At 33.9% G+C, this 25,591-nt stretch overlaps 3 protein-coding genes across 3 annotated transcripts; 1 reads left to right on the forward strand and 2 right to left on the reverse strand.

Annotated features, from left to right (window-relative positions):
- Positions 1 to 1,347: 1,347 nt before the first annotated feature.
- Positions 1,348 to 7,287, reverse strand: LOC118041248 (probable pectin methyltransferase QUA3). Its single transcript, XM_035048507.2, has 7 exons — positions 6,639 to 7,287; positions 6,231 to 6,434; positions 5,934 to 6,144; positions 5,575 to 5,836; positions 4,937 to 5,311; positions 4,261 to 4,356; positions 1,348 to 1,825 (listed from the first exon to the last, which is right to left on the reverse strand). Exons 1-7 carry the CDS (start codon positions 7,062 to 7,064, stop codon positions 1,615 to 1,617), a joined length of 1,785 nt encoding a protein of 594 aa, XP_034904398.1. The 5' UTR covers positions 7,065 to 7,287; the 3' UTR covers positions 1,348 to 1,614.
- Positions 7,288 to 11,344: 4,057 nt separating this feature from the next.
- Positions 11,345 to 15,430, reverse strand: LOC118041247 (COP9 signalosome complex subunit 1-like). Its single transcript, XM_035048506.2, has 6 exons — positions 14,902 to 15,430; positions 14,014 to 14,334; positions 13,250 to 13,366; positions 13,037 to 13,122; positions 12,029 to 12,263; positions 11,345 to 11,776 (listed from the first exon to the last, which is right to left on the reverse strand). Exons 1-6 carry the CDS (start codon positions 15,280 to 15,282, stop codon positions 11,606 to 11,608), a joined length of 1,311 nt encoding a protein of 436 aa, XP_034904397.1. The 5' UTR covers positions 15,283 to 15,430; the 3' UTR covers positions 11,345 to 11,605.
- Positions 15,431 to 20,359: 4,929 nt separating this feature from the next.
- LOC118041387 (plant UBX domain-containing protein 13) lies at positions 20,360 to 25,431 on the forward strand. Its single transcript, XM_073404435.1, has 12 exons — positions 20,360 to 20,773; positions 21,065 to 21,126; positions 21,300 to 21,337; positions 21,389 to 21,717; positions 21,868 to 21,924; positions 22,003 to 22,113; positions 22,509 to 22,571; positions 22,683 to 22,877; positions 22,955 to 23,074; positions 24,151 to 24,294; positions 24,381 to 24,437; positions 25,081 to 25,431. The coding sequence occupies exons 1-12, from the start codon at positions 20,690 to 20,692 to the stop codon at positions 25,186 to 25,188; spliced, it is 1,368 nt and encodes a 455-aa protein (XP_073260536.1). The 5' UTR covers positions 20,360 to 20,689; the 3' UTR covers positions 25,189 to 25,431.
- Positions 25,432 to 25,591: the final 160 nt, after the last annotated feature.

Genomic DNA, 25,591 nt, shown 5'->3' on the forward strand with positions numbered 1-25,591 from the left:
GATTTTTTGTCTTTTTTTTGGTCTGTAAACAAGAAGCCTGTACATGCTAGTTGGCAAAGATAGGATCGTCGTACATGTAAATAATGGCCATGGCAAAGCTTAAAGTCCATAGTTAGCTAGAACCCTCTGTTTGAAATGATCACTCATGAATTGTAGGGACAGCTTAACCTCTTCATCTCATCAATGTCCCGTGTGATGGGAACATGGGAAGGAGTTAAGATGGGGTGCCGAAATGTCATCTACCTGTCAACTAGTCCAAGCCCCTCACCAACTATATTTAAGGATTTGGATTGACGTTTCCAACTCATTCAAGTTGAGGGATGGAAGAATTTTTCAGTTCACAGGAAAAAATGAAAAAAATAAAATTGAATTGGACAGCGTAAATTGACTTGAGGATCAAGAATTTGAAATTGTAAAGGTCAATTTTGATTTGAGAATTCATATGTGTGTGTAATCAAATATCCAATACCGACTACCACCGGTCTCCATGTTCAAATCTGAAATTTACACATCCGTTCGTAGTTTTTTCTATTTACTTTGTTTTTTAGTGAAACAATCATTGAATTTAATTTTCCGACTGAATCTTCGATCCATTGCCGGTTCGCCACCCTAATCAAAGGGGAGGTGTGGACCTTAGGAATAAGGGCAGTAGGCTCCTGTACGAGCATACACGTGAAACTCTTGTAGAGGCCCACCCTCATCCATCAATTGCCCCCACCGGCACTGCTTTTGCCACCTTCAGGCTGCAATTGCTGGAGCCTGGAGTAAGATACACCCCCAACCACCCTCTTCCTCAGACTGTATAGCTCTGATATGGTGGCAATTACTGAGACTCGGCCTGGTTGAAATGGCCCATCACCCTTTTGTGATCTAACGGCCCATATCCTCTCCGCAAAACACAACTGTATGGAAATTCCAGCTCCGGCCAGCACGAGGAAAGCAAGGTCTATCTTACACGTGGCCTGCCTTCCTAAATGCAATGCCGTGAAGGCACTACATGATATGACTTCTCAAGACCATAGCAATGCCTCTTAAGCGGTGGCCAAAAACATTATTATTATCAGAGACGAAAACGTTGGTTTTTGTCTTCATACAGCGGCGACTCACCGGCCAACGGGCAGGAAAACTTCCTTACACAGAACAGGTGGACGCCGACATGTCCTTAGTTAAGATGGCAACATATGCTTGAAGATCTGAAATGCTGATACATTCCTTAGCAGACTCGCAATGTTAGGGAGCCACAGCACATGGTACTGCCGTTCACTATACATTGAAGTTCCTCTTTTCTGATAAGAACAGACAATGACGATAGCAACATTCGCAGGTGAAAACAATAATAACGAGCAGTGGAAAGAAAAAATAAATCATATTCGATAAATTAAATCAAATCATATCACAATACAGTATTATCAGTGGCCGCTATACCTATACTAACATGACTCTGAATGTCCTTCCATCTGTGTACCTCCTACCACTGCTAGATATATAAATAGCCAAAAGAGGAGCAAGAAAGGAATCTGCATCCATTTGATGCATGCAGAGTATGCCTTGGCGTTATATCAGAATTGAGAAGAACGGAAAAGAAAATTACATTACAGAGAAAAAGGTTATGTCTCAAGGCAGCTTCCAAAAGGTTTTTGTTGCAACCAGAATTTTTTCTCTTCCACTCGATTCTGGCTCTTTCTCATGAATGGAAACCAACCATCTTACAGCAAGAGCTACACGAGCCACTTTATCAATGACTTCAGGAGAATCTCGGATAATGACTGTTCCTTCTGGACGTAATATTCGGTCCATCTCCACCATTAAATCCACAAGGTTGCACCTGCAGTGAATCAGAGATGATGAACATGTTCACTTTATCTATAAAATAAATGGTCATTTGAAAATCAAATATTTAGCTCAGATTGAAAATACAGTGCACATACAGGCGCAGGTGCTAGATGACCCTAAGCAAACCAAACTAGCAACTATTTTGAAAAACAGTACAAGCTTCGGGGTTCAAGGAAAGATTTAACTAATCAAATAGAAGAAACTGTCTATCAAATAAATTATTCTAGTCCTTAAAGCTTGGACGGGTGCTGGCATGCAATATTGTGCAAAAACTGCCCCTTGCTGCTGTGCATGGCTTCACTAAGTTCAGCCCTAAAGCTCTAAAACGAAAGAAACAAAATTGGAACTGATATACAAAAAGAAAATCAGAGAGAGAGAGAGAGAGAGAGACTTGGAATGAACATATAAAACAATGAAAATCCACAGCAAGTCCCTCAAGTTGCAAACGAAGAAACAATCTGTACATGTAAACCATCAAAAAACACATTCTCACATTCGCCATCACTTGCCCTTACAACCACAAGTCAAAACTACAACCAAAAAGTAAAACAGATCACAAGATCCCAATGCGCATATACTCCACTGGTTCTCACCTTAGCGAACCACCTTATCAACATCCCAGGTTCAACATGTAACATTTCCTCATAACTATCCTTTTAATGCACTACCTCTCCATCTTTTACCATGACTTCCACACCATTGATATTGCATCTTACTCCTAGTCATTTTGTACATATGAGAACACATGCTCAGACACTTCCTCAGAGAATGAGCACAATTCTCAATATAATGCCAATGATCAAGTGACTTCAGACAGATTGACTATTGTATTGTTCTCAGATCATTTAGGCTTAAGAGAAAGCTGGTGGATTGTCATTGTTTCTTAGAATGCAGAGCGATGCACAAGAAGCTTAGCCTATAGGTACTGGAGTGAGGAGAGTGAAGTGAAAGGGGGGGATGAGAAGATAAGGATAGTGTTTTTATGCTTTGACAGGTGAGGTTGGGGCTTTTTTTCCTGATGATTTGAAAGGATAAAAATATTACCTTCCACAAAAAAACAGAAAAAAAGAGAATGAACTAACAGAAATCCCCAGGGCGCAGAGCACCATAATGATTCTAGGAAGGCAATTCTATCCCACAATAATTGCTTGCAAAGGTAGTGAACCTGAAGATTCAAAAGTTCCATTCTGCTCAAAATACTCCAAATCACTGCAAAGATATCACAAGCCAAAAGATATTACCACACTTCCCTTTCTCAAAGCCGAGAAAATGCGTGCAGATATTCTCCATTCTACTTGACACCACCCATTTTTCACCAAAAACACTGGACAGCCTATTCAGAAAGTCCCATGCCACTGGACAAAGCTAAAAAGTTGTGGGTATTGCTACTTTAAAGCACATAACACAAACATTAGGCAATAAAGCTAAACAGGGCCTCTTGTGCATGGCAGATTGTGATCACTATCACTTTGCAGAGAGATTAAGAGTTTAAAGCTTCATGAACCACATGCCAACCCCCTGTTATTTGGATACAGCAGCCTTATTTAACACGTGGCAGCCAAGGAAAAAAGAAATCAATCAATAATTTTAATGTAATTTTCTGTATATTTTTAGATTGAAACCCTAGTCTATTAAGAAATTTGTCTTCTTCAGAATCTTAATACCATTCTGGAATTAAGGTTTGCTTGGAAAATTATTTTAATGTAACTTTCTGTATAGTTTTGATGTTGAAATTTATTATAAATAATATGCGTTCAGTTTGAAGACTCTGTAGTTTTCTTCTCTTTTCTTATTGCTATAGTAACTTGGATTACCATTCATGTTTTATTTCTATACCCTAATTATTCTAAAAACACATCCCTAATAAACTGAATTTCTCAGACTTCCATCCCTAACCCTAAATCCCATAAAAAACACTAAAGCTCTACAATCTTCAAGGTTTTCTTCAATCACAGTTTTTCAAGTTACATCCTCCATCAAATCATGCAAATAAAATAAAAAGTTTAAACTTTCTTTCCTCTCCACATTGAGAAATAAAAGTCTTATTCATCACGTTGCACAACTTATCCTTTAGTGGATAATACAAATGATTAAACTAAAACAACTCAGTGCAGCATCAAGACAGCATTATGCCTCAAATGTCATTTTTATGGAAATGAGGAATAAACATGCCTCTATTTTCTGGTTCGGCCAGAGCGGAATCCTCTTTGGCAGCAATAAACAAAGAATTTTTATTTTTAAAAGCTGGGTTCATGGAAAAATTTCACCAGATTGAAATTACCTCGCGCATTTGAAAAAGAGGCATGCGTTTCCATTTAATAAAAACAGAAAATGAGAAAGAAAAATCTTGTTATCATTTCACACCATATGTGTGCAGGAAAGTAATGAGAAAATGAAAAGGCAACTGCAAATGAAGATTACAAGTACCTGTTCTTGCTTGAACCAGGCAATTTTAGTAGTGATTCAATGCCTGCTACATGGATGAGATCATAGGAACGGGGATATGTTGAGAAAGGTTCACACCTGATACCACAAGTAAAAGGAATAAGGTTGAGAAGAATAGATAACCCTAAATCTGATTTCATACCATCAAAGTTTCACTTCCATTAACAGATATCATATCCAAAGAAGGAAGCAAAGCAAATCACAATTATCTTGTCCTTAATATCAATTAGAGGAAGGAGACATGTTTAATGCCACCCAAGTCCACTTCCATTAACATGTATCGTATCCAAAGAAGGAGGAGAGTTATCACCATCTTGTCCTCGATTTATCATTTAGAGAGAAAACAAACTTTTGGCCATGGATAAATTACTACCATTAGTATATTTGAATACAGATTAATAAAGCAATAACCAAGCAAAAAATAGATTGGTGATTAGGATCTTGAATTGATGATCAGAGAAGCATGTTCAACAAAGGACTTTTTTTTCCTGTCTAACTGCAGACCACCACTCTGTTGACAGTTGGCACATGGCTTCAAGAATGTGCAACAAATATATCCACCAACTCAGTTAAATATGAAGGCAAGACATCAATAACATGACCAATATAAGTAGTATGCTATATATGAATTTCTGGTACAGAGCTGGGATTAACTCACCAATCATGGTAGACTCCAATAAGGCCTCGGTCATATATTACACCAAGCGTAGATGGCTTGCGAGCAGGAACGACATTCATCACCCATACAGGATCTGGCATGAGTGCTGCTGCAAAACTCCCAAAAAATGCATTCATGTCCATGACATTGCGTATGGCTGGAGTTCCTAGCTTCACATTCAAATTATTCTTATAGTATGCAACCCTCCTTAACCAGCGCCGTGTGTCAGCGTCAAACAAATCTAACCCATTTTTCATGTGCACAGCCCTGGAAGGTGCTTTCGTTAGCCTATCAGGCCACTTAGGAATAGTCCCAATGGTACAATCCCCCTTCACAGCAGAAGTCCTACTCACACATTTCTTTAACTTGAAGTACCTGCAACATAATTGAGCTTAGCTTCAGAATTTATGGTGTTCCCATGCAAATAAATGAATATTATCTCGAGCAGAAAGCTTGATTGATCAGGTTGCAAACTAAAGGCAAATTTATCAAATTTGCACCTAAAGTCCTAAACCAAGTGCATTAGTTGCAAGATGGTCAAAAGAAAAGAACAGCAGCCGTGTTGCCATCATCCGAGTTGCTGCAAAAACACTAGAAAAAAACTTTATGAAACTGAAGATTTATTTTTAGACAATTACCATGCATCACTTGGGTCATCTGATTCGTCGCACAATTCAAGACCATATTCATTTTGGTTGGGCAGGCATAAATCTCCAGCGGGTTTTTTCCATATGACGGTGTTTCCATCCACAGCGATCAGCTCATAGCACAATGCTCTTGCCACAGCCTGGAGATCAGCCCATTCCTTGTCTTGTTTAGCCCACTGCACAGGAGGTCCAGAAATGACAAGATATCCTCCAGGGCGAAGTAACCGATTTACTTCGATAAAATAAGATGCATCTGCAAAACCAGATCACTTCAATGTAAGATATACTGGCAGGTTGTATCCGAGGAATATGAAAACATACTACAAGGATACAAGTCATAAAGAACTTACTATAAGCTGTAAAAGGGATCAAGCATCGGGAGCAATGCACCAAGTCAAATGAAAATGCAGGATACGGGAGTCTTCTAGTGCCAAGCATGGCAACAAATGCCGGAACCCCTCTCTCCAGTGCAAACTGTATCTGTGCTTTGTGTGAATCTCTTGGAGCAAATGAGAGAGTCAAAATCCCTTCCTTCAGCAAATATCCTCCCCAACTAGCAACCTAGAACACGATCATGTCATAAGAAACCTCCAGTATACAACAAGTTTACAAACTAAAAATCACAAAAACAAAAAATTATTCCCTACCCCACATCCCATATCAAGAGCAGTCCTCAAAACCCCGCCTTTGATAGGGATATATTGCCCAAGCTTCTCAATATACTGTACAGCACCCTCTGGAAACATTGTTCCACCGCCAGGGAAAATGAAGTGCTCTCCTTCCTTTTTCATCCATCCTTGATGACCTTTCCTATCAGCAATTTTATCATGCGGCATATTCGCATGCCATATCTTGACATCAAAACACAAAAAGACCGCGGACATCAATGTATATCAATACAAATTACCCAAAAAAAAAAGAGAGTGTAAATAAACTAATTAAACTAACAAGATCAGTAAGAAAATAACCCTATTACTACCACAGCTATGACTATTAAAAACACATTAGAAATTCTAATTGAACAGAAATACAAGAAATTCAGCAAAAGTGCATACCTTATGCAAACTCTGAGGCCATTGAACAGAAATCTTATAACCGTCAGGTGGCGGTATCAAGCAAAGATGAGTATCCTCAACGGGAGGACAATGACGTTCTCTATAAAAGTTCATTTCTCTACTTAACTGGCTATTCCTTCTAGGATCTTCACAAGGCATGTGATCTACTTCGTCCGCAGGACAAGCTTCAATCGGCTGAGCATTCTGTCCCGCCTCAATCAAAGCGACAAGACGGTGGCGTTGGCGCGGATCAGAGGTGGAGCGGAGGAGTGTTTGGCGGCCTGAAGCGGCAAGAGAGTCGCCGAGTGGAGTGAAGACTAGAAGGAAAAAAAGGAAGACCAAACCGAAGAATGTTGCCGTTACTAAATCAAGTAGTTTCCATTGGCGTGGGTTTCGTTTCGACGCGGGCAGATTTAGGTGTCCCATTTTTTATTTCTTAGATCTGATTATATGATTCTTTCTTTGTGGCTTGGTGGAGCCGAGGAGGAGGGGGGTTGATTTGCTCTGGTTTTCCTTGATGAGAGATGGGAGCTGATCGATGGCGGTGAGTGAGTGATTGAGAGGAGGAGGGAGATTGTGTTCACGTGACGGTGAGGGATCTGGTTAGCCATTTTATTTCTTCTCTTTTTTCTATTACTATTTCTTTTTTTTTTTTAATTCAACATCTTGTTACACGCGTTAATTAATTCGAATGAAATATTTTATTTTTCATGATCAATAATGATATTGAGCATTAAATTAGGATTTTATTCAAGTATACATTCCATTATTAAAAACAAATATCTTATATCAATTATCATGCATTCTTGGGTTGTACATATTCTTCTTGCAATCCTTGACACGTAAAATTGACTTCTTTTCCAGGTTTTAAATAAAATTGTTCATAATTTTCTTATCAGTGCTAAATCTTTCTTTTTTTTCCATCAAATTTTAATACTTTAACAGGATTTCCTTTTATATATTGGCTGTGAAGCTCGATAATAGGATGGAGTAGATCCATTTATACACGTGTCTTTCGAACAACAGTACGTCGCCGTAACAGGCCAAAAAGAAAACCGACTTTTACTGTGTGTATGTTTAGAGGTGTTATGGTAGTTTTTTTTAAAGATATTAAAATAATGTTTTTTTATATTAATATATTAAAATAATCTGAAAATGTATAAAAATTAATTTAAAGTAAAGAAAAAAAATTTAATTTTTTTTTAAAACATAAAAAGAAACAACACCCTCCCACACAAATAGTGGACAATATTTCTTGAATAATATTACTGTTTTTTTTTTTATTTCAGCTATTAATATTTATTTTTTTCATTTCATCCTCGTGTGTTTATTTTTGCATCATTTTATTCGCTGAGATCTGCCCTTCTTTGCATACTCTTGCGTTTGTGACTTTATTATTTTCATTGGTCATGAAGACATTAATTTGGTTTATTAAAACTTGATCTGGTTCTTATTGTTTTAAAATTTTAAGATTTTTTTCATATTTTGATTTTAGATGCCAAGAAAAGAGAGAGGAAGTTATAAAAAGAAAATGAAAGACAGTGAGGGAGAAGGGGTTCGATTAGCCACATTTTAATCACAAAAAAATATCATAGTAAAAAGGATTCATCTTTTATAAGAAAATTTAGAAATAGTGTTTTTTCTTTAAATAAGTTGGAAAAAAATAGATCGAGGTCTCGAGATTTTTTTTTCAATTCAATTTGATTTTTTTTTAATTTTAAAAATTGACTAGATTGTGTTTTATAGTTAAAAATAGATTCGTTAAAGTTTTTTAGATGTTCTTGACATGTTTTCAAGATTCGTTGAAGTTTTTTAGGATATTCTTGACTTATTTTTAGGTGAAAACATGTTGAGAATTTGAATTTTTAAATTCCTAGATTTGGATCTTGAGTTTTTTATCATAAAAAATAAAACTAGTTTTGTTATTTTTACTGTTTAAAAGTTGTAAAAAACTTATGTTTGGTTCATTAAATTTCCAATCCATTGATTAATGTTGTTTAAAGATTTCAAGCTTCAATTCTACACTTTATTTTTTATTTTTTTAGTTTCTAGATATTGAAGAGTAAAAGAAAAAATTGAAAGAAAAAGGGAGACGAGGGTTCCATTGACCATATTTTAGTTACAAAAAAAAAAATTCTAGTGTCAATTGATTCGTTTATAAAAAAGGAGTTCAATAAAGATAGTTTTTTCTTTAAATATATCGGGAAAAAATGGATTAAAAACATGTGAAGGTTTTTTTTTTCCAGTTCAATTTGTTTTTTATTTTTTAAATAACTAGATAATATTTTAGGACTAAAAAAATATATTCATTGAAGTTTTTAGGATATTCTTTAAGTATTTCTATGCGAAAACACGTTGAAATTGGATGTTTTACGTCTGTCTGAAACTCGAACTTTGAGTTTTTGGTCATTGAACATGAACCAATGAGCAACATATTGGGCAGATGATGTACTATCTATTAAAAAAAAATGAAAACAAAAGAAATCCAAACACGTGAGTGGCCTTTCAAGCTCAATAAAACACTTGGCTTGTTTTAATTAATTATTTTATTTAAGAAATATTGACAACAAACTATTAAGTCCAGGCTATGTTTTCTAAATAAGATTATAACATGTATAATAATATTAACAATTATTTTATGAATTGTTATATATAAATTCAATAAGCATAATTATTTTTTAAAAAAAAAATTCCTAGGAATACTCAACAAAAATAAATTACCTGTTATGATATTTTTTATTGTAAATTTTATATTTTTTTCAAATTAATAATTTTTATTTTTTATATTTTTTCATATAATTGCATAAAAATATCCATGCACGATTTATTTGTCTTTTTTTTATTGAAACTGCAATAATTAAAAAAAAAACTTTATTTCTAATATAAAAAAAAAATCCACGAATAAAAGAATGACACTTTGACTATAAAATATATCTTTTAGTAAAGGATATAAATCATTGAAATTGCTAGGAAAAATTTTTTAAAAAAAAAAAATTATTTTAATTATTTTATAATCGAGTTTTTTTTTATTTTACCTCAAATTTTTTTTAAAAAAATAAAATTTACATATAAGGTCAAGTTCAAGGTAATTTTTTAAAGCTCAGTATCACTTTACATTCTCATAAAAAAACCAGCAAAATAATTTAAATAATTTACATAATTGTTATTGTATTTTGATTAATAACTAAATAACCATCGAATGTTAAAATTATAAGATCTCAACCCCTTTCTCTTCCCATGCTAGCCACCACCTCTTCTCGTTTTTCTTTTTCTCTATCGTGCACCTTCGGAGTCCAATGAGGCAACTAGCCATCAAGGCCGCCGCAACTACAACAGAAACCACCGCTGTCTCCCATCACTCTACCAAATCAAATCCCATGATAAATACAAAAATTGAGAATCTTTATTACCTTTAATATTAAATAAATGGAGCCCAGTTGTTGTTTACTCTTTTATTACCAGATGGATAATCACACTGATCTATTTATTTTTTATTTTTAAAATATTTTTAAAAAAAAAATTAAAAATTTTTTATTTTTTTATTTTAAATTAATATTTTTTTGATGTTTTTAAATTATTTTAATGTTCTAATGTCAAAAATAATTTTTAATAAAAAAAATATTATTTGATATATTTCTAAATAAAAAAAACTTCAAAAAAATAACAAAAACCACACTCCCCACCAAAGCTGGTTGAATCTCAAATGGGTTTTCTCTTAAATGACAATATCTTTCAAATTTTTGTGTTGATTTTATGCAATTAAACTTTAAAAGGAAAGAGGCAAAATTAAAAAATAATTAAACTAAAAGTTGGGTAATTTATTTTATTTTAATTACTGCAAAATTAAATAAAACCAGGTTCCAGCACAACCCCACATCTTTTGGGGGGGGGGGGAACTAGTATGATTCTAAATTAAAAACAAACTTTTAAATATCCTTCTGTCACCGTATCAAGCAAAGGATCATTCCTAATACTAGGCTGAGTTGCTACATAAATTAATTACTACACTTGAAGCATCGTAAGACAAGGGTCAAAGCAAACGACTTGTTTCTCTTCTCCACGAGGTCAACATGGATCTACAAAAATAGCTCCAAGTGCCGGACTTCACTCACATCTCCCATAAAAATAAAACTAATCGGAAGGCCATGTATGCTGCTGCTGCCAGGTACTGGACTGACACGGCTTTAACCCTCGCTTGTTTTAATAGTTCAAAACAGTCCTCTATATTTCTTGAGACTTTTTATTTGCCCCCTTATCTTTGAATCCTAACTTTATCCTTGGTTGCTGCGTCCTACTTGCAAACAAATCCCTGAAAACAAACTCCTCTCGCTTTTTTGAATTTGTTACAGGTTAAAACTTTAAGAGACTAAGAATATCATGATTACAGAGACATTCAAAGTATTCATGTATTTAATTTTTATTTATCGAAATCTTTACTTGCTAAAAGCTATTCAATAAAGATACAACCAGAACCAACTCATTCAAAGGCTTGTAGCTACCAATGTCGAACTCATTGGAGGGCCAAGCACACTGTTTCCATGCCGGCTATTCAATTAAGATCACATTATTTTACCGTGCATCCACTTATCACCATACACAAATCTCAAATTTGATTTCCCATATTCAATTCAAATGTTCCATATGCAGTCTTGTATGATGTAGAGTAAAACGAAAAACCATGGCCAAAGGGCTATGGAAGAAGAGGGTGAAACAAAAAATTTGTAACTGCAACTTCTTAAATAAATCCAAGTATATACAAAAAAAGAAAGAACACAGCCAGAAATTGGCCGGGTCAATTAGAATCTTGCCATCCCCCAAAATGCTATTTTCTGCCACGGAAACCAATTTTTTTGAAGATTTAAAACTCCGATTCACTGCACCAGGAGACCTATGTTCAGGAATCCCAGAAACTAATCAAGACAATGATGGCCACGTTTCTCATTGTCCTAGTTGAACTGGAAATTCATTTAAAGTTTCCTAGAAGCCTTGTATTCATGCTTGATAAGATTTGCCCTCAGCAGCATTGCTCGAACATCCCTATCAAACTCATTGCCTGTCTGCAGTACCCGCTGGAAAGTCGCATTCCTTTGATCCGCATGGCGTGCATATAGAATTTTGTTGTGTGAGTCAATTCGTGCCTGCAAAGGCATGATATTTTTATCAGTAAGGTATAGAGATAAGTTGTGCAAAAGGGTGGAAAGGTTTTGCTGTGTGACATGAAAACAACCAGTGGATATACTGAAAATTTTTGGAAGGAGACCCAGTCAAAACCCCATTGTGAATGCCAGGGAATTCCAGCCATGGGATATTTCCTAAACCTAAACATCTGGGACAAACTATTTAAGAGGATAAAAGAACAAAAAATTAGCAATGCAAATTGCAAGCCAAACCTGTATTTGATTGTCAGCAATCAAGGCTTCAAGTTCTTTCCCTAAGCCCGCAACAGTTGTTTTGAAAGCATTGGCCATCATATGCAGATCAACAGACACGAATGGGTGTGTATACTGAATGAGAGCTTTGTTGCGGATTTGATCATACAGTGTCTGGACATGGTCATGCAAATGGATGTCAAGCATAAGGTTTGCTTTAAGATTTCCCAGGTAATCCAGACAAGAAGCATAATGGCTGCAAAGGAAACAGAGATAAGAAGAAATTTTTGTTTACAAAACAGGCTTCATGTCCAACTGCGTGGATATAACAGTTGGCAAGCTTATGAGAAAAAGAAAAGGAAAGGAAAATAGAACACTCAACTAAACTCCAGGATGTAAATTAGAGTTAAACAATCATATATTGACAAGCATGAAAAAAAGCTCAGCTGATGACAAGCTATGGAAAAAGAGACCAAAATATGAAGACAACTAATCCCCCAGGCTACTGATTCAAGTTAAATATGAGACTGTTGACATTATGAGTTAAATATTAGACTGTTGACATTATAATGCAAACTCTCTGAGCAGCCTTGTACATTTCGATAGTTTGACACAAGCAAGATTAAAGGAGAAGGGACCTTATTTTCCTTCTTTTTCCAAGTTTTGTTTTTCCATCTTCGGTAGAAAAAAGACAGTTTCAGAAATAAATAAAAAGAGTTTATGAGCATATTTTGCTTCTATTGAACCCATATATAATAAATCTATTACCGGTGACAAGCTCTTGGAAAAATTGAGCAAGTATAGGCAATCTTCCCAGCATTAAAGAATCATCTTCTCAAAATCAAAATCCAAGACTTTGTTAAAATAAAAGATCCCGAATCTCCTCCCATCTTTACCAAGTACCAACACAAAATTTCTTGGATTTACAATATAGAGCACAATGGCTAACTGCCACCTTGCACGAATATATCATCAAAAGTCAAAGCATTAAAAATGCAAATCAAATCATGTACCATCATAACAAGTTACCTTGAATAGAAATCATGAATAAGCTCTCTAACTTCAGGTACCAACTCCAAGAAATTACGGAAGTTGGGATTGTCTATGACTTTGCTCTGCCAAAAAAAAGCACTGATTAGAAACTACCCTCTGAAGTTCATTGAAAAGCCAGTGAAAAACAAGATTAACAAGAAGAAAGAGGGATTGGAGATGGAGAAGAGGATGATGATGAAGAAGGAACACCTTCAGCTCCGCCCGATCAAAACTTGCAAGAGCACAAAGTCCTCCGTATGTTGCAACATCTTGAGGAGCAATGACTTCATTGTATGAATTTCCCAGTTCAGGACTTACTTCCAAGAACTGTACCCATAGAAAGATAACATGCGCAAAGTAAGAATATAAAGTTGCCTCCAAATGCTCAGAATACAGCCCATCCAAGATAAGCAAATATTGGAGATAAGCACAAAAGAAGGTGCTTGGTTCATCAAAATAAATGAGCGGCTGAATTTCAGTAAAACAACACTAACCCTTCAACTTCAAGTTTTAAGCAGTTAAACAAAAATGCACCAATGCCCACTTAGAATTCAAAGGCCATTCAAGATCAAAATCAGCAACGAATGACAATATCCAATTAATAACCAGAATAAAAAAGATTCTTAAAGTGCTAACTTAAAACTTAATAATCCCAAAAGATGCTTAAAAAAACAAATGTGGCAGTTGTGAGTTTGTTTACAGCCAGGAAGATCACAGGAAGTACAATTCACGCTACGTAACCAAAGCATTTGAAAACAAACTGTAATGAAGATAGTGAAAATACACAGAGAGCAAGCAAATATCAGCTGTATTGTCCAATTCTGTAACAAAACTTTCAACCTATCTTAACCGCATCCTATGTGATTATAATGCTGCAAATTCTGGGTTTAAGATGCTACACGGGTTAAAAGAAAAAAAAAATGACAATATTCATACTGAACATAATACATTGGAGGTACACAAGTAAAGCAAACCTTACGAGCAGCGAGTTTGTATTTTTTAGCCTCCAAATGAGCCAATCCAGCAGCACAACGTAGTTTTGAGACTGTAGGAGGTTCAAGAGCTTCTGCTGTTTGTTCTGCTTTGCTGACATAGCTTGTGACATGAGTAAATTGGCCCATTTCAATGCTTACAAGAATTGCACTCATGCACGTATGAATAACATGCTTTGATGTAGTGCAATAATCACGAGTACGGGCATAACTTTTAAAAGCATCCGCAAGGTAACCATGAGCATAGTAGTAATCTCCAAAATCATTATATCCCATTCTTATGCTTTCTTTGATCAGGTTTGTCTGCACAAAATACATATATAAAAAATAGATGTAAATCACACCACCATAGACGGATATAATTATAAAAAAAAGTGAGAAATTTACTCCACAGATTAACCCTACATCATAGTCTCAATAGTCATCACAGGTAGGAAAACTATAAAAGCGTGGCAGGGACATAACCACGTGATCTTCTTTTATAGCAAATACATGTCCACGAAGCTATGGTAAGCCACAAAACCGAAAGTAAGTTTCCACCTGAATTTTTTTGGGGGGCTCTAGGATAGAAACTAAAACGAACCTGTTTTCCAGTTATTCCCCCCCTAAAAAAAAACTTAGGATTAAGACTACTGTTATAGCAAAACAGACACCGCCTGTCTTAGTAACATTAAATTAACAAAATAATCATCACTAAAACAAACCCACAACAAACACCATGTTTTTTCAATTATTTTCCCCTGAAACAGTTATTAATACTAGCATTATAGCATGAGTGCAAACATAAAATGAATTCCGAAAGCAACCAAGAGAATAATAATCACTGAAACCCAAAATAAAATTAAAAATTAAAAAAAAAAATGTTTTTACCCTATAAGCATTAAGTTCATTCTCAAGCTTCTCTTTCCTCTGATCAGCTCTCCGATCCACCATCTCACACCAAGCACTATCCATCCCATAATTACTACCCAACCTCCCATCAATCTTCTGCACTACATCTCTAAACAATTGCGTGTTCTCTCCTTTCTTGATTTCTTCATATGCCATTCGTAGCGCTTCCATCTTCATCGCCGTGTTATTATTCTGACCACACCGGTCCGCGATAAACAGTAATCGCGTTATTTTTGTTCTCCCTGTGTACAGTCCGGCGTACGCTTCGATGTCGAGTTGTTCGCTGCTAATGATTGGTCTGTTTCGGTTGTTAGAAACATCAGCTCCGCCGTTGGCGTGAATCTCGTCGTCGGGTTCCATCGAGTAAGAATTTTGGGGGTTAGGGTTTTTTGTGCTTATTTTGGATCAGTGAATTTGCCACCACTTTACTATTCTTTCTGCTTGACAGAGACACTGGACGGTGGTTTTCACTTTTCACATGGAGTTTTGTCGGGTAACAAGAGACCGTTTAACACTCACTAACTAATAATCTAAAAGGCGTGGGAAAGTACTGTAGCTTTTCCACGCCACATGCTGCTTCTTCTTTTCTTTCTTTTTTATTTTTGGTTTTTTCTTTCTTCTTGTTTTCCCACTTTTTTTTATTTTTTTAGGCTTTAGATTTTTTTTCTCAAGATTTTCTTCTTCTTTTTTCTTTAAATTATCTTTATCAATTTTTTTTTAATATTAGACTGGTTGAAAATTTAGTTTTGTAGTTTTTTTCTTTAAAATATTATGAATTAATACAATGTTTCCCTACATGCTTTTTTTATGAATTTTTTTCTTTTTATTTTTCAAAATGATCTTTGTTGATTTTACTTCGTAGTTTTTTTCTTTAAGACACCGTGGATTGTTACAATGTTTTCCTACATGATTTTTGTTTTGCTACAATGTTTTCCCACATGTGTTTTTTTAAAATTATACTTGTCAATTTTTTTTTTAATATTGAGCTGGTTCAGCTTTAACTTTCCCACGTGTTTTTTTTTCATTTTTTTTAAATTATCTTCTATTTTTTTCATTCTTTTGTATTTTTTTTTTCAGAATTGTTTTTGTTGATTTTATTTTTTTAACATGGAGTTGGTTAAAATTTTCGCTTTGTAGTTTTTTTCTTTAAAATACTGTGGATTACTACACTGTTTTCCCATATCGGTTTTTTTTTTCTAAAATTTTCTTTGTCGATTTTTTTTTTCATATTGACCTGGTTGAAAATTTATCTTTGTAGTTTTGCTCTTTAAAGCACTGTGATTGCTGCAGTGTTCCCCGCGTAATTTTTTTTATTATGATTTTTTTTAAATTTATTTTCATCGATTTTATTATTTTTAATATTGAGCTGATTGAGAATTACAAACTGTAGATTTTCTTATGAAACACTATAGATTGCTACAGTGTTTCCCTGCATGTTTTTTTTCCTTTTGATTTTTTTTGTTATGATTTTTTCAAAATATTTTTGTTAATTTAATTTTTTAAATATTAGTTCTGGTTAAGAAATTTAATTTTGTAGTTTTTTTTCTTGAAAACATTGTGGATTACAACAGTTTTTCTTTATATATTTTTTTTTTCCATAAACCTACGACAACGCGCAAGTATGTCACAAGCCCGCGGCATTACGCGGGCATGGCATCTAGTGTGTGTGTGTCTATATATATATATATATAAATATATGTATGTATAATAGAATTTCAAGAAGAGCATGGAGTGCAAAAACAAACAGCCCTTGGTTAAATAGTTTTAGTTATTTTTTCAAATCTTAAAAATATTTTGTAAGAGTTAAAATAATATATTTTTATTTATAGACTTATTTTTCATTTGTTTTATATATAAAAATTTAATCAAACAATTATTTTTTTAAAACCTAATTTTTTTATATTGCAACTAGAAATATTTTTTTAAACCTAGTTTTTTAAATAAAACGCGAAGGCTTTCACAATGTCAAACACACACTAAAAACCACCTAAAGTCTGCTTCATTTTAGCCTTAACTATATTTGTGGACTCGCATCAACGCCGGTAGCCAAAAACATTTTTATGGATCTATGTCGCAAGCATGATTTAAAAAAGTTTTTAAAAGAACATAACTCGGGACATTGACCTGATCGAGAAAAAAATAGTGATATATAGACCAATTGTATTTAAAAAAAAAAAAAAAAAAGAAACACGAGAACTTGCAAAAAAAAAAAAAACCATTTTTTTTTCAAGTTGACGAAATTAAAATCCCAACCAATCAAATGTGGAAGGAAAAAAGTATAAAAAAATCGACTTAAGGCAACCCAATCGAGTATGGCAAATATGCAAGTTAGTTCGTGAGACCAAGATAAACATATAGAACGAAAAAAAAAAAAAGCAAAATTTGAATCTAAAATCAATCCAGTATCGAATGATGAAACTGAAAAGATAGTTAAATTAAAAAATCAAGGGCCAAAAAAATACTCAGCAAACAAACTTTGTGATTTGAATCATATAAATGAGATAAAGCGAATATAAGACAAATTGAAAAACATCACGTAACTTAATTCAAAACAATCTAATATTAAATAAAAAAATACAAAAAAAATATTAAAGTTTAAAAGAGCTGAAAAACAAATAGAGTCAACTCAAGCAAAATCATCCAACCTGTGGTCCAAGTGATGAGATCAAAATAGACAAATGAAAAGAAAATTAGAGAAAATTATGAAATCCAATATAAAAAACTCTCAACCTTTAAAGATATAGCATTAAAAAATCAATTATCAATTGATACAATATTGAAATTGAGAAAAAAAAAATTAATTTACAAATTTTATCAAAGTGAATGTAGCAAGAAAACAACAACAAAAAAAAAACTTAAAAACACACTGATCATATTGAAAAATTCACAAAAAAAATTATATAAAAGACAAATAAAAAAAATCCCTATGTGCTCATGATAAAAAACTTATTATCTTTTTCGTGGGATAGCGATTATTGTCAAAGTGAACGGAATGTTACATAGATAACCCATCGTCTCTTGAAAAATTATAGAATTCCAATTCAATGTATGCAATTAATTTCATACAAATAAAATTCACAAATGAAATTGTAATTTATAAAAGCAATTTTCCATTGCATATATTTTTAGTATCTCCGCATGCTTATCGTAGTTATTAAACCCGTCTAGGGATTGACTCGTCAAGGGACTGGGATCCCGGGTTTTGAGTTTCATGGGTCAACTCGGGTCATCCGGATTAACTCGAAAAAATTTTAAAAAAAAAATAAAATTTTAATATTTCACATGAAAAAAATCAATATAATATAGATTATATATATTATAAATAATGAAGTTAAAAAAATATTTTTAAATTTTTTTTATCCACAATTAAAAAATATATTATGTTAAACTTTTAAGTTGAAGTAGTATTTAAACTAAAAAAGTTTTTTTATCCATATTGAAAAAAACATAACTTTTTTCTTGAAACATAGAGTATATACATGAAAGGACTTTAAATTTCACATTGGAAAGATACTATATTATCTTTTTAAAGTTAAGTATCTAAACTAAAAGGTTTTTTTATCCTATATTAAAAAAAACATGATTTTTTTCTTAGGAACATGAAGTATATACACTAATGGATTTCAAATTTCACATTGAAAAATCATAACTTTTTTCATGGAAAAAATGGAGTATATAAATGAAAGGGCTTTTTAAATCTCACATTGAAAATATACTATGTTATCCTTTTTAAGTTGAAGTATTTAAACTAAAAAGGTTTTTTTTATCCCACATTTAAAAAATATGATTTTTTTCTTAGGAACATAGAATATATATATTAGTGGGTTTTTCTAATCTCACAATTGAAAAACATAACTTTTTTATGGAATACATAGTATATATATGAAAGTGCTTCAAATCTCAACATTGAAAAGATATTATATTTCCTTTTAAGTTAAAAGTATTTAAACCCAAAAGATTTTTTTTATCCACATTGAAAAAAAACATGATTTTTTTTTAAATATAAAGTACATATTTACTAATAGATTTTAAATCTACATCTTAAAAAAAAAGTAGTCTCATTTGGGTTTATTCGATCATAGGTTAATCAGTAGGTTCGTCTAGTTGGATAGGGCTATTATAGCAGTTTTTTATAAATTAGACCAATTCAATATATGGGACTGTCAGATCAGGTTTAATAACTGTGATGCGTTTATTATTTCGAATCAACAGCAGAGAATCGTAAATTAAAATCACTGGAGTGCTCTAGCGATTGCCTAGTGGGATGACCTTTCTGCACGTCCCTCTAGTCTCCAGGTTTGTGGACGACATCCTCACGGCGGTGTGTCCTCCTATCATCTTCAAAATTTCTCTCCGTGCAATTTTTCACCATGACAGTCACTCCATTTATGATTCTAGGCACGTGCTTTTCACCCTTCTCCTAGAGCATTTAAATTTGCTGATGATTTCCTTCATTCCGTTGTGACACGTCACACTTCAGATTTACCAATTAATGTAAATTGAAAATTTTGAAACAATAGATTTGAATGAACATCTAGCAAAATGTACCGATAGGAAGTTGCATTTTAAAAAATATTTTTAGCTTAGAAATAATTTAAAAAAATTATATTTTATTTATAAAATTTAATTTAACATCAAAAATAATACAAAACATCAAAATTATAATATAAAAAAAATTATATTTTTTTTAAAAATAAATTATACCGTAAAAAAACATCTTTTTTAATTTCAAATAGCATTTATTTTGTAGTTGTATCTACATTTTTTAAAAGTTTTTTAAATTATTTTTTATTTAAATTAATATTTTTGATAATTTTAATGTATTTATATTTATATATATAATCTATTTTAGTATATTTAAATAAAAAATAATATTAAAAAGTATATATTGCACTCGTCACGTAACGCACTATAAATTAACCTACCCAATTTCGTAGTAGAACATGACATTTCCGCAGTCATTTTGTTTGAAGAAACTCAATTCAGTCCCTGATTATTACCCCATCATCTATTGAATCTCAAAGTTTTTGATTTTATCATTTCTCTTTAAAAGGTAATTTCAGCATCAAATCATAATAAAAATTCCTTTAATTTACTAAATTATATAAAAGAAAAGTGGAGAGAGATTTACCATGACTTGGCATTCAAATTATTATATCACGAAATATCGTGGTTTATTCTCGACACACTTGATGGGAGCTCTTAACAAGTACATGTAAGCTGGATAGAGAGTCCTAAAACTGTCAAGGAGCTATTGATGGATGGAAAAGTGATATTGTACAATGTCAATTAGAGATGGGATCGATAAAATAAAATTTTATGGACTTGATTGACAATGAAGCAATTCTTCAGGGGCTAAATTTAAGTTTTCTCTCTTTCGGTAAGATTGAGATCCACAAATAAAATCCGTTTTTCCTATGCTCATTTCATAACAGAAAGCAACTTATTCCGTTACTGCAGAGCATCGCAGAAGCTACTGCTGGCAAGCATGATAAGAAGGCTCGGATCTCAACGATGCACAGTGTATAATCCACGTGTAAACTCAGCAGCTTTCCATGTAGACATGATAAAACAACCACGGTCCCACAGTAGAGTTTCGGTGACAAAAAGTCGAAGAGGGCGCGAAAGCAAACCAGTGCATTGCTGCTCTTTTCAGTTTCTACTGCCCCGGCCCGCATTTGAAGCCACTGAAACGGCAAAACCCTCCCTTCCTCTCTCTCTGTTCAAAACACACTCTCTTTCAGTTTTCCGTTATAAATCGACGGCCATGGCGAGACCAACTCAGGATACGATCGAGACATTCATGAGAATCACCGGCGCGTCTGATTCACTCGCGGTTCGAAAGTTGGAGGTGCTACATTTCCCCTATCTTCCATTTTTACTCTCGTGAATCTACTTCGTGCTGCTCTTAACCTCAAAATACTGTTAGTCTGATTCTATAATACTATCTATAATGCATTGCCATTAATTATCGTGCTATAATCTGCAAAATCCTGAAAATAATCATCGCATTACTTTGTTTTTTAGGTTTTAATTTTGAGTTAATTTTTTATTTCTACCTAAATTTGTTGCAATGTGAACGGTCCTACTTAGCGATCATTATGATTTTCTGTTAACATATCTAAATTTGTTTGATAAGCAGGAATATGGAGGCAATCTTGATCAGGCTGTGAATGCACATTTTATTGAATTGGAAGCAAACGCGTATGGCATTTTTTTTTAATGCTACGTATATTTTCGCAAAAAAATTCGTAGATATTTATTTTTATTTTATTTTATCTCGATTTCTCATCCGCAATTAAACAAGAAATGGATCGTGCATTCTGTAGCAGTGTTTTTTTTTTTTTTTTGTAATAATATGTTTTGCATTTGTTTAGGAGAAATCAATTGTCTGCTGCTTCCCCACAAGTAACTTGCTGATACGAGAATCAAAATTGCAATCTGGACAGCGTAAAAAAAAAAAAAGGGATTATACCGTTCCTATCTGCTGCTAGAAGTTTTAGGCCTTCATTACTTCTTGATCCTAACTATAGGAGAAATCTGTACGGCCAAATTGGTGCTTCTGTTTTCCCTACTAGTAGGGGACCACAGTTTGCACCCAATGGTGAGATTAATAATGGCCATGGGCAGCTTTATTATTCAGGACCGGGGCATGGAGTTGGTGGTGTGAGTGGAACTTCATTAAACACACGCTCACAAATTCATGGAGGAGCACAAGGGATGCTGAATTCACATCATTATGTGATGATGTTGAGGAAGAGATATCCAATGGCCATTGAGGCTTCAACCCAGGAGGTAAAATTGGGTCATATCTGTAAATAATGAAGTTCACTGTACATATATCAAAGCTAACTTCTTCTTTTTGATCTATTTATTGTGTTTATGCTTTTTGTATGCCTGCCTTGTACATTGATGTACAATTTATTTGATACTGGGCTTTTGCAGAGGCAGATTCACGTCGAAGACGATGAATTTGCTCGTGCACTAGAGCTGTCCTTGAAGGTTTCTATATTTTTCCTTCTCAGATTGTGGTTTCTACATCCATGGTCATTGTTTCTGTTAATCATGAATTGTTTTCAGACAGCAGAACAAGAAAAAGCAATGCGTGATCAGACGTTGGAAGATCGAAAACTACAGGGAGTTCATGGTTCAAGCAGAAGGGCTGAGAAAACTAATCATCTAAGAGAGAAAGTATGTACCATACTGGTCAATTTTAAAATACATAAGGATGCAAAAAGATGCACACGTATAAATATGTCACTCAAAAAATTGGCAGTCACCAAAATTTTTGAGAATGTGTTTGTTATTGCATTTGATATAAGGCACTCTGGTGGAGAACCTAGGCGCTTCTTCTTGGTTGTGTGTAAAATTCCTCATAAGGAAAGCTTTTTGCAAGTAGCTATCTGCTAAGATGTCGCCTTGTTTTGACGATGAGAGCTATAATAGAAAACATAGGGCAGGAGGAAGAAGATAATTAGAAACTTTACATACAATAAATATTGTACACGCTCCTGATTATTTCCCCTTTGAAGTAAAATGTAATGAAGGACCCTTTGTTTATTTATTTTCCCTCCCCTTTTCTTTAGAAGTCAAAGCCTGAGAGCTCAACATTGAAAGCGGGAGCTAAACTTGGGCAAGATCAGCAATTGGTGAGTGAAAAGCCTGGAGAGGAATTTTTAGGTAGCTCATGTTGAAGAAAGTAACTAAACTCTGTTACTGCTACACTAATTTTTTGGTTTGCACCCTACTCTGCAATAAAGTGGGGTTGCATTTCTTCCAAGGAGTTTGATGAAGCGATGCAGCTTGAGGAGGCACTTTTTGGTGAAATCCCTGAAGAGACTTTATCACGACGTCCACTTCGCAAGCAAGGTGTTCCGGACAAAAGTAAAGGTCTCAATCAACAGCTCCCTTTGCCATTACCCTCACATGTGGCTCAGCAATTACTAAACCAACAGGTTCTGTCTTTTTTGCTAATGGTTGCATTTTCATTATGGTATCATCTCTAAGACAATAGGTAAAATTTTACTGGCAGAATGATGAGTATCTTGCGTCTCTGTTGGCTGATGGACTAAAAGATGTTGATGTCCTCAAGGGAGCTGAAACTTCTTGCTCAAAGGAAGGAGAATCTCAAAATAAGATGCTTGAAGGAGAGGTAATACATAAAGCTATGGTATGCTGAGTAACATAATTTGAATATTTGACATTTGATTATCTTGATTCCATTTATAATTTGTCCTTGTAGGTTTTTATTTGAATGAGTTGTTGTGATATCTTTGTAGTTGAGATATTGTTTGAGGCCACAGTTTTAATTTTTAACTACCTCATTTTGTCTTCTATATTCTTTGTGCTTAAAGAACTACAATACTTGGTTTAATACTGTTATTGTCATATAGATGCAACTGGAAAAAGGGTTTTTTAAGCAGGTTCCAAACAAAGATTCACTTTCATCGTTAAAAAAAAGATAGATTTTTTTTTTGTAGCCATCCTAGATCATATGTTTTATGTTAGAGTAATGCTCTGTATAACGTAATTTTTTTTAACGAAAACATCACGGATACAGACAATAGCAGCATTGTTACTTCAAACTCAACTTCCTGGCCATTTATTTCATGTCTGTATTCATGATGTTTTGTTTGAAAAAAATGTTTTACATGTGATTACTCTTTATTTCATGAGGCTAGGAAACAAACTTGGATGTAATAATAGTAATACAGACAATTGCAGCAGTGGCACTTCAAACTCAACTTCCTGGCCATTTATTTCATGTCTGTATTCATGATGTTTTGTTTAAATATTTTTTTTTGCATATGATTACTCTTTATTTCATGAGGCCGGGAAACAAACTTGGATGTAATACTAGTGTTAGGAAATCATGTGTTTAAGAAAAAAAATGACAACTTCTGTTACATTTTTTATTTATTTAGACTCTCTCTTAAAGTAGTTGGATACACTATTTTCCTAAACCACAATAATTTTAGTAGAAAGACTTGTATCAGACGATTAGAATATAAAGTACAAAATTTTACACTGATTTAGTTAACAATGGAGTTAGAATTTGACTGAATCTTTGTCTCGTCTTAAACATCCATGAAATATTGTTGTTCCTTCCATTTGAATGGTAAACCTTTATATCTGGCTGGGTGTTTATTGTATCCAACACTATCTGTATTAAAATGATACTTTGGAAGCATTAGACACATATCTACACACATACTCTCATGATAACAGGAATTTGAGAGATTACTAGCTGCAAAAGAAGCTTCACTTAAACAAGAACCTGCTCCAGATGACAAGAATGCAGTAACTCTTCTTGTCCGTATGCCAGATGGAAACCGCCATGGCCGTCGCTTTCTTAAGTCTGACAAGCTTCAGGTATTATGCCACAAATCTTAAAGAGTATACGTGTTTCTTTTTCTCTCTCTCTCTTGGCTCCTCTAATTTCTTGTTTTTGTATGAAGTTACTTTTTGACTTCATCGATGTTGGTAGAGCTGTGAAGCCTGGAACTTACAGGGTGGTAAGTGTTAATTTGATCTTCCCTCTTGCTCCCATATCAGTTAGGTTGAAAACAGTTGTGGTTTGGTCTTTGAAAATTCATACATCTTTTCCATGAATTTGTGTAGTAGTTGCGCTAGATGGTCAGTGGTCGTGCATGTACACGTGTAGCTTGGTGGGACCTTTTTGCTATTACTGATTGGCATGATTATAATGTTGTTCGGTAACTGGGAACTGTTCTTGCATTTGTAATGTTTTATTTAGTTGCATTTAGAAGTGAAAGTCATGCAAAATAGGAGGATGGAGGATTCCCAGCAAGGATACATAGCGAATGAAAATCTTGGCAGTTGTAGTGGGAATTTAAAATGCAGCCATGGAATTCTATGAAAGATCTACAGTTCTAAGGTTCTTAAATGTTACAGGTTCCCAACAAACATATTATATCATCATCTTTATGATAGGAGGTTGATGGTCTTTTTCATCATCTGGCTGTACTATTTTTTGCATGTAGTATTCAGCCTGCTATCCTAATCCCTTTTGTAGAGCAATGGTATTTGATTATTTGAAAGACATTGTTCTTTCTCCCTGTATGTTAACCATTTTCAATAACACTTATAGATTGTTATATGCATTCCAACTCATTCTTCCATTTTGTTGTTGGACAGGTGAGGCCGTATCCCAGGCGAGCGTTTTCTGTCAGTGACATCTCTCTAAGTTTGAACGAACTCGGTCTCACCAACAAACAGGAAGCGTTGTTTCTGGAATTGATTTAGTTTTGGAGTCCCTTGTGAAGGACGGACCTCCAAAATGTAATCGCATTTGTTCAGTGAGCCTGTAATACATGGTTAAGAGTGATGATAACACCACGGAGGTGACTGAATGTGGGATTAAACTTGGTATATGTTTTTCATGTCTGGCTGGGTCCTGTACATGTGTGTCAAATGTGAGATGAGATCTGCTAAGAGCAACATCTGACTGTTAATGATTCAACCACTTCCCGCATAGTATTTGCTTTACTTGCAAATGCAAGTCTGTCATTTTCTCTGAACTGTTCTGTCGGGATTTTAAAGGCAAGTCAGCAATTAGAGCGTGGATTCAGAAAAACATGAAAGAAGCATTCTGTAAAAGAAGGCCCTTCATTCATGTATCAAGAATACAAAACCAACTGGGTATCAA

Source organism: Populus alba, chromosome 14 (assembly GCF_005239225.2).
Source record: "Populus alba chromosome 14, ASM523922v2, whole genome shotgun sequence".
NCBI classification, from domain to species: Eukaryota; Viridiplantae; Streptophyta; class Magnoliopsida; order Malpighiales; family Salicaceae; genus Populus; species Populus alba.

Excerpts from the sequence above, each read along its gene's own strand:
- LOC118041248 (XM_035048507.2), bottom strand. The coding sequence starts at position 7,064 with ATGGGACACCTAAATCTGCCCGCGTCGAAACGAAACCCACGCCAATGG. Across the intron at positions 6,145-6,230 it reads CTCTTGATATGGGATGTGGG|GTTGCTAGTTGGGGAGGATA; the intron begins GTAGGGAATAAT and ends ATCGTGTTCTAG. Across the intron at positions 4,357-4,936 it reads ATTGGAGTCTACCATGATTG|GTGTGAACCTTTCTCAACAT; the intron begins GTGAGTTAATCC and ends TTGTGGTATCAG.
- LOC118041247 (XM_035048506.2), bottom strand. The coding sequence starts at position 15,282 with ATGGAACCCGACGACGAGATTCACGCCAACGGCGGAGCTGATGTTTCT. Across the intron at positions 13,367-14,013 it reads ACAAACTCGCTGCTCGTAAG|TTCTTGGAAGTAAGTCCTGA; the intron begins GTTTGCTTTACT and ends CTATGGGTACAG. Across the intron at positions 12,264-13,036 it reads ATTCATGATTTCTATTCAAG|CCATTATGCTTCTTGTCTGG; the intron begins GTAACTTGTTAT and ends TTTCCTTTGCAG.
- LOC118041387 (XM_073404435.1), top strand. The coding sequence starts at position 20,690 with ATGGCGAGACCAACTCAGGATACGATCGAGACATTCATGAGAATCACC. Across the intron at positions 21,127-21,299 it reads ATTGAATTGGAAGCAAACGC|GAGAAATCAATTGTCTGCTG; the intron begins GTATGGCATTTT and ends GCATTTGTTTAG. Across the intron at positions 22,114-22,508 it reads CTAATCATCTAAGAGAGAAA|AAGTCAAAGCCTGAGAGCTC; the intron begins GTATGTACCATA and ends CCTTTTCTTTAG.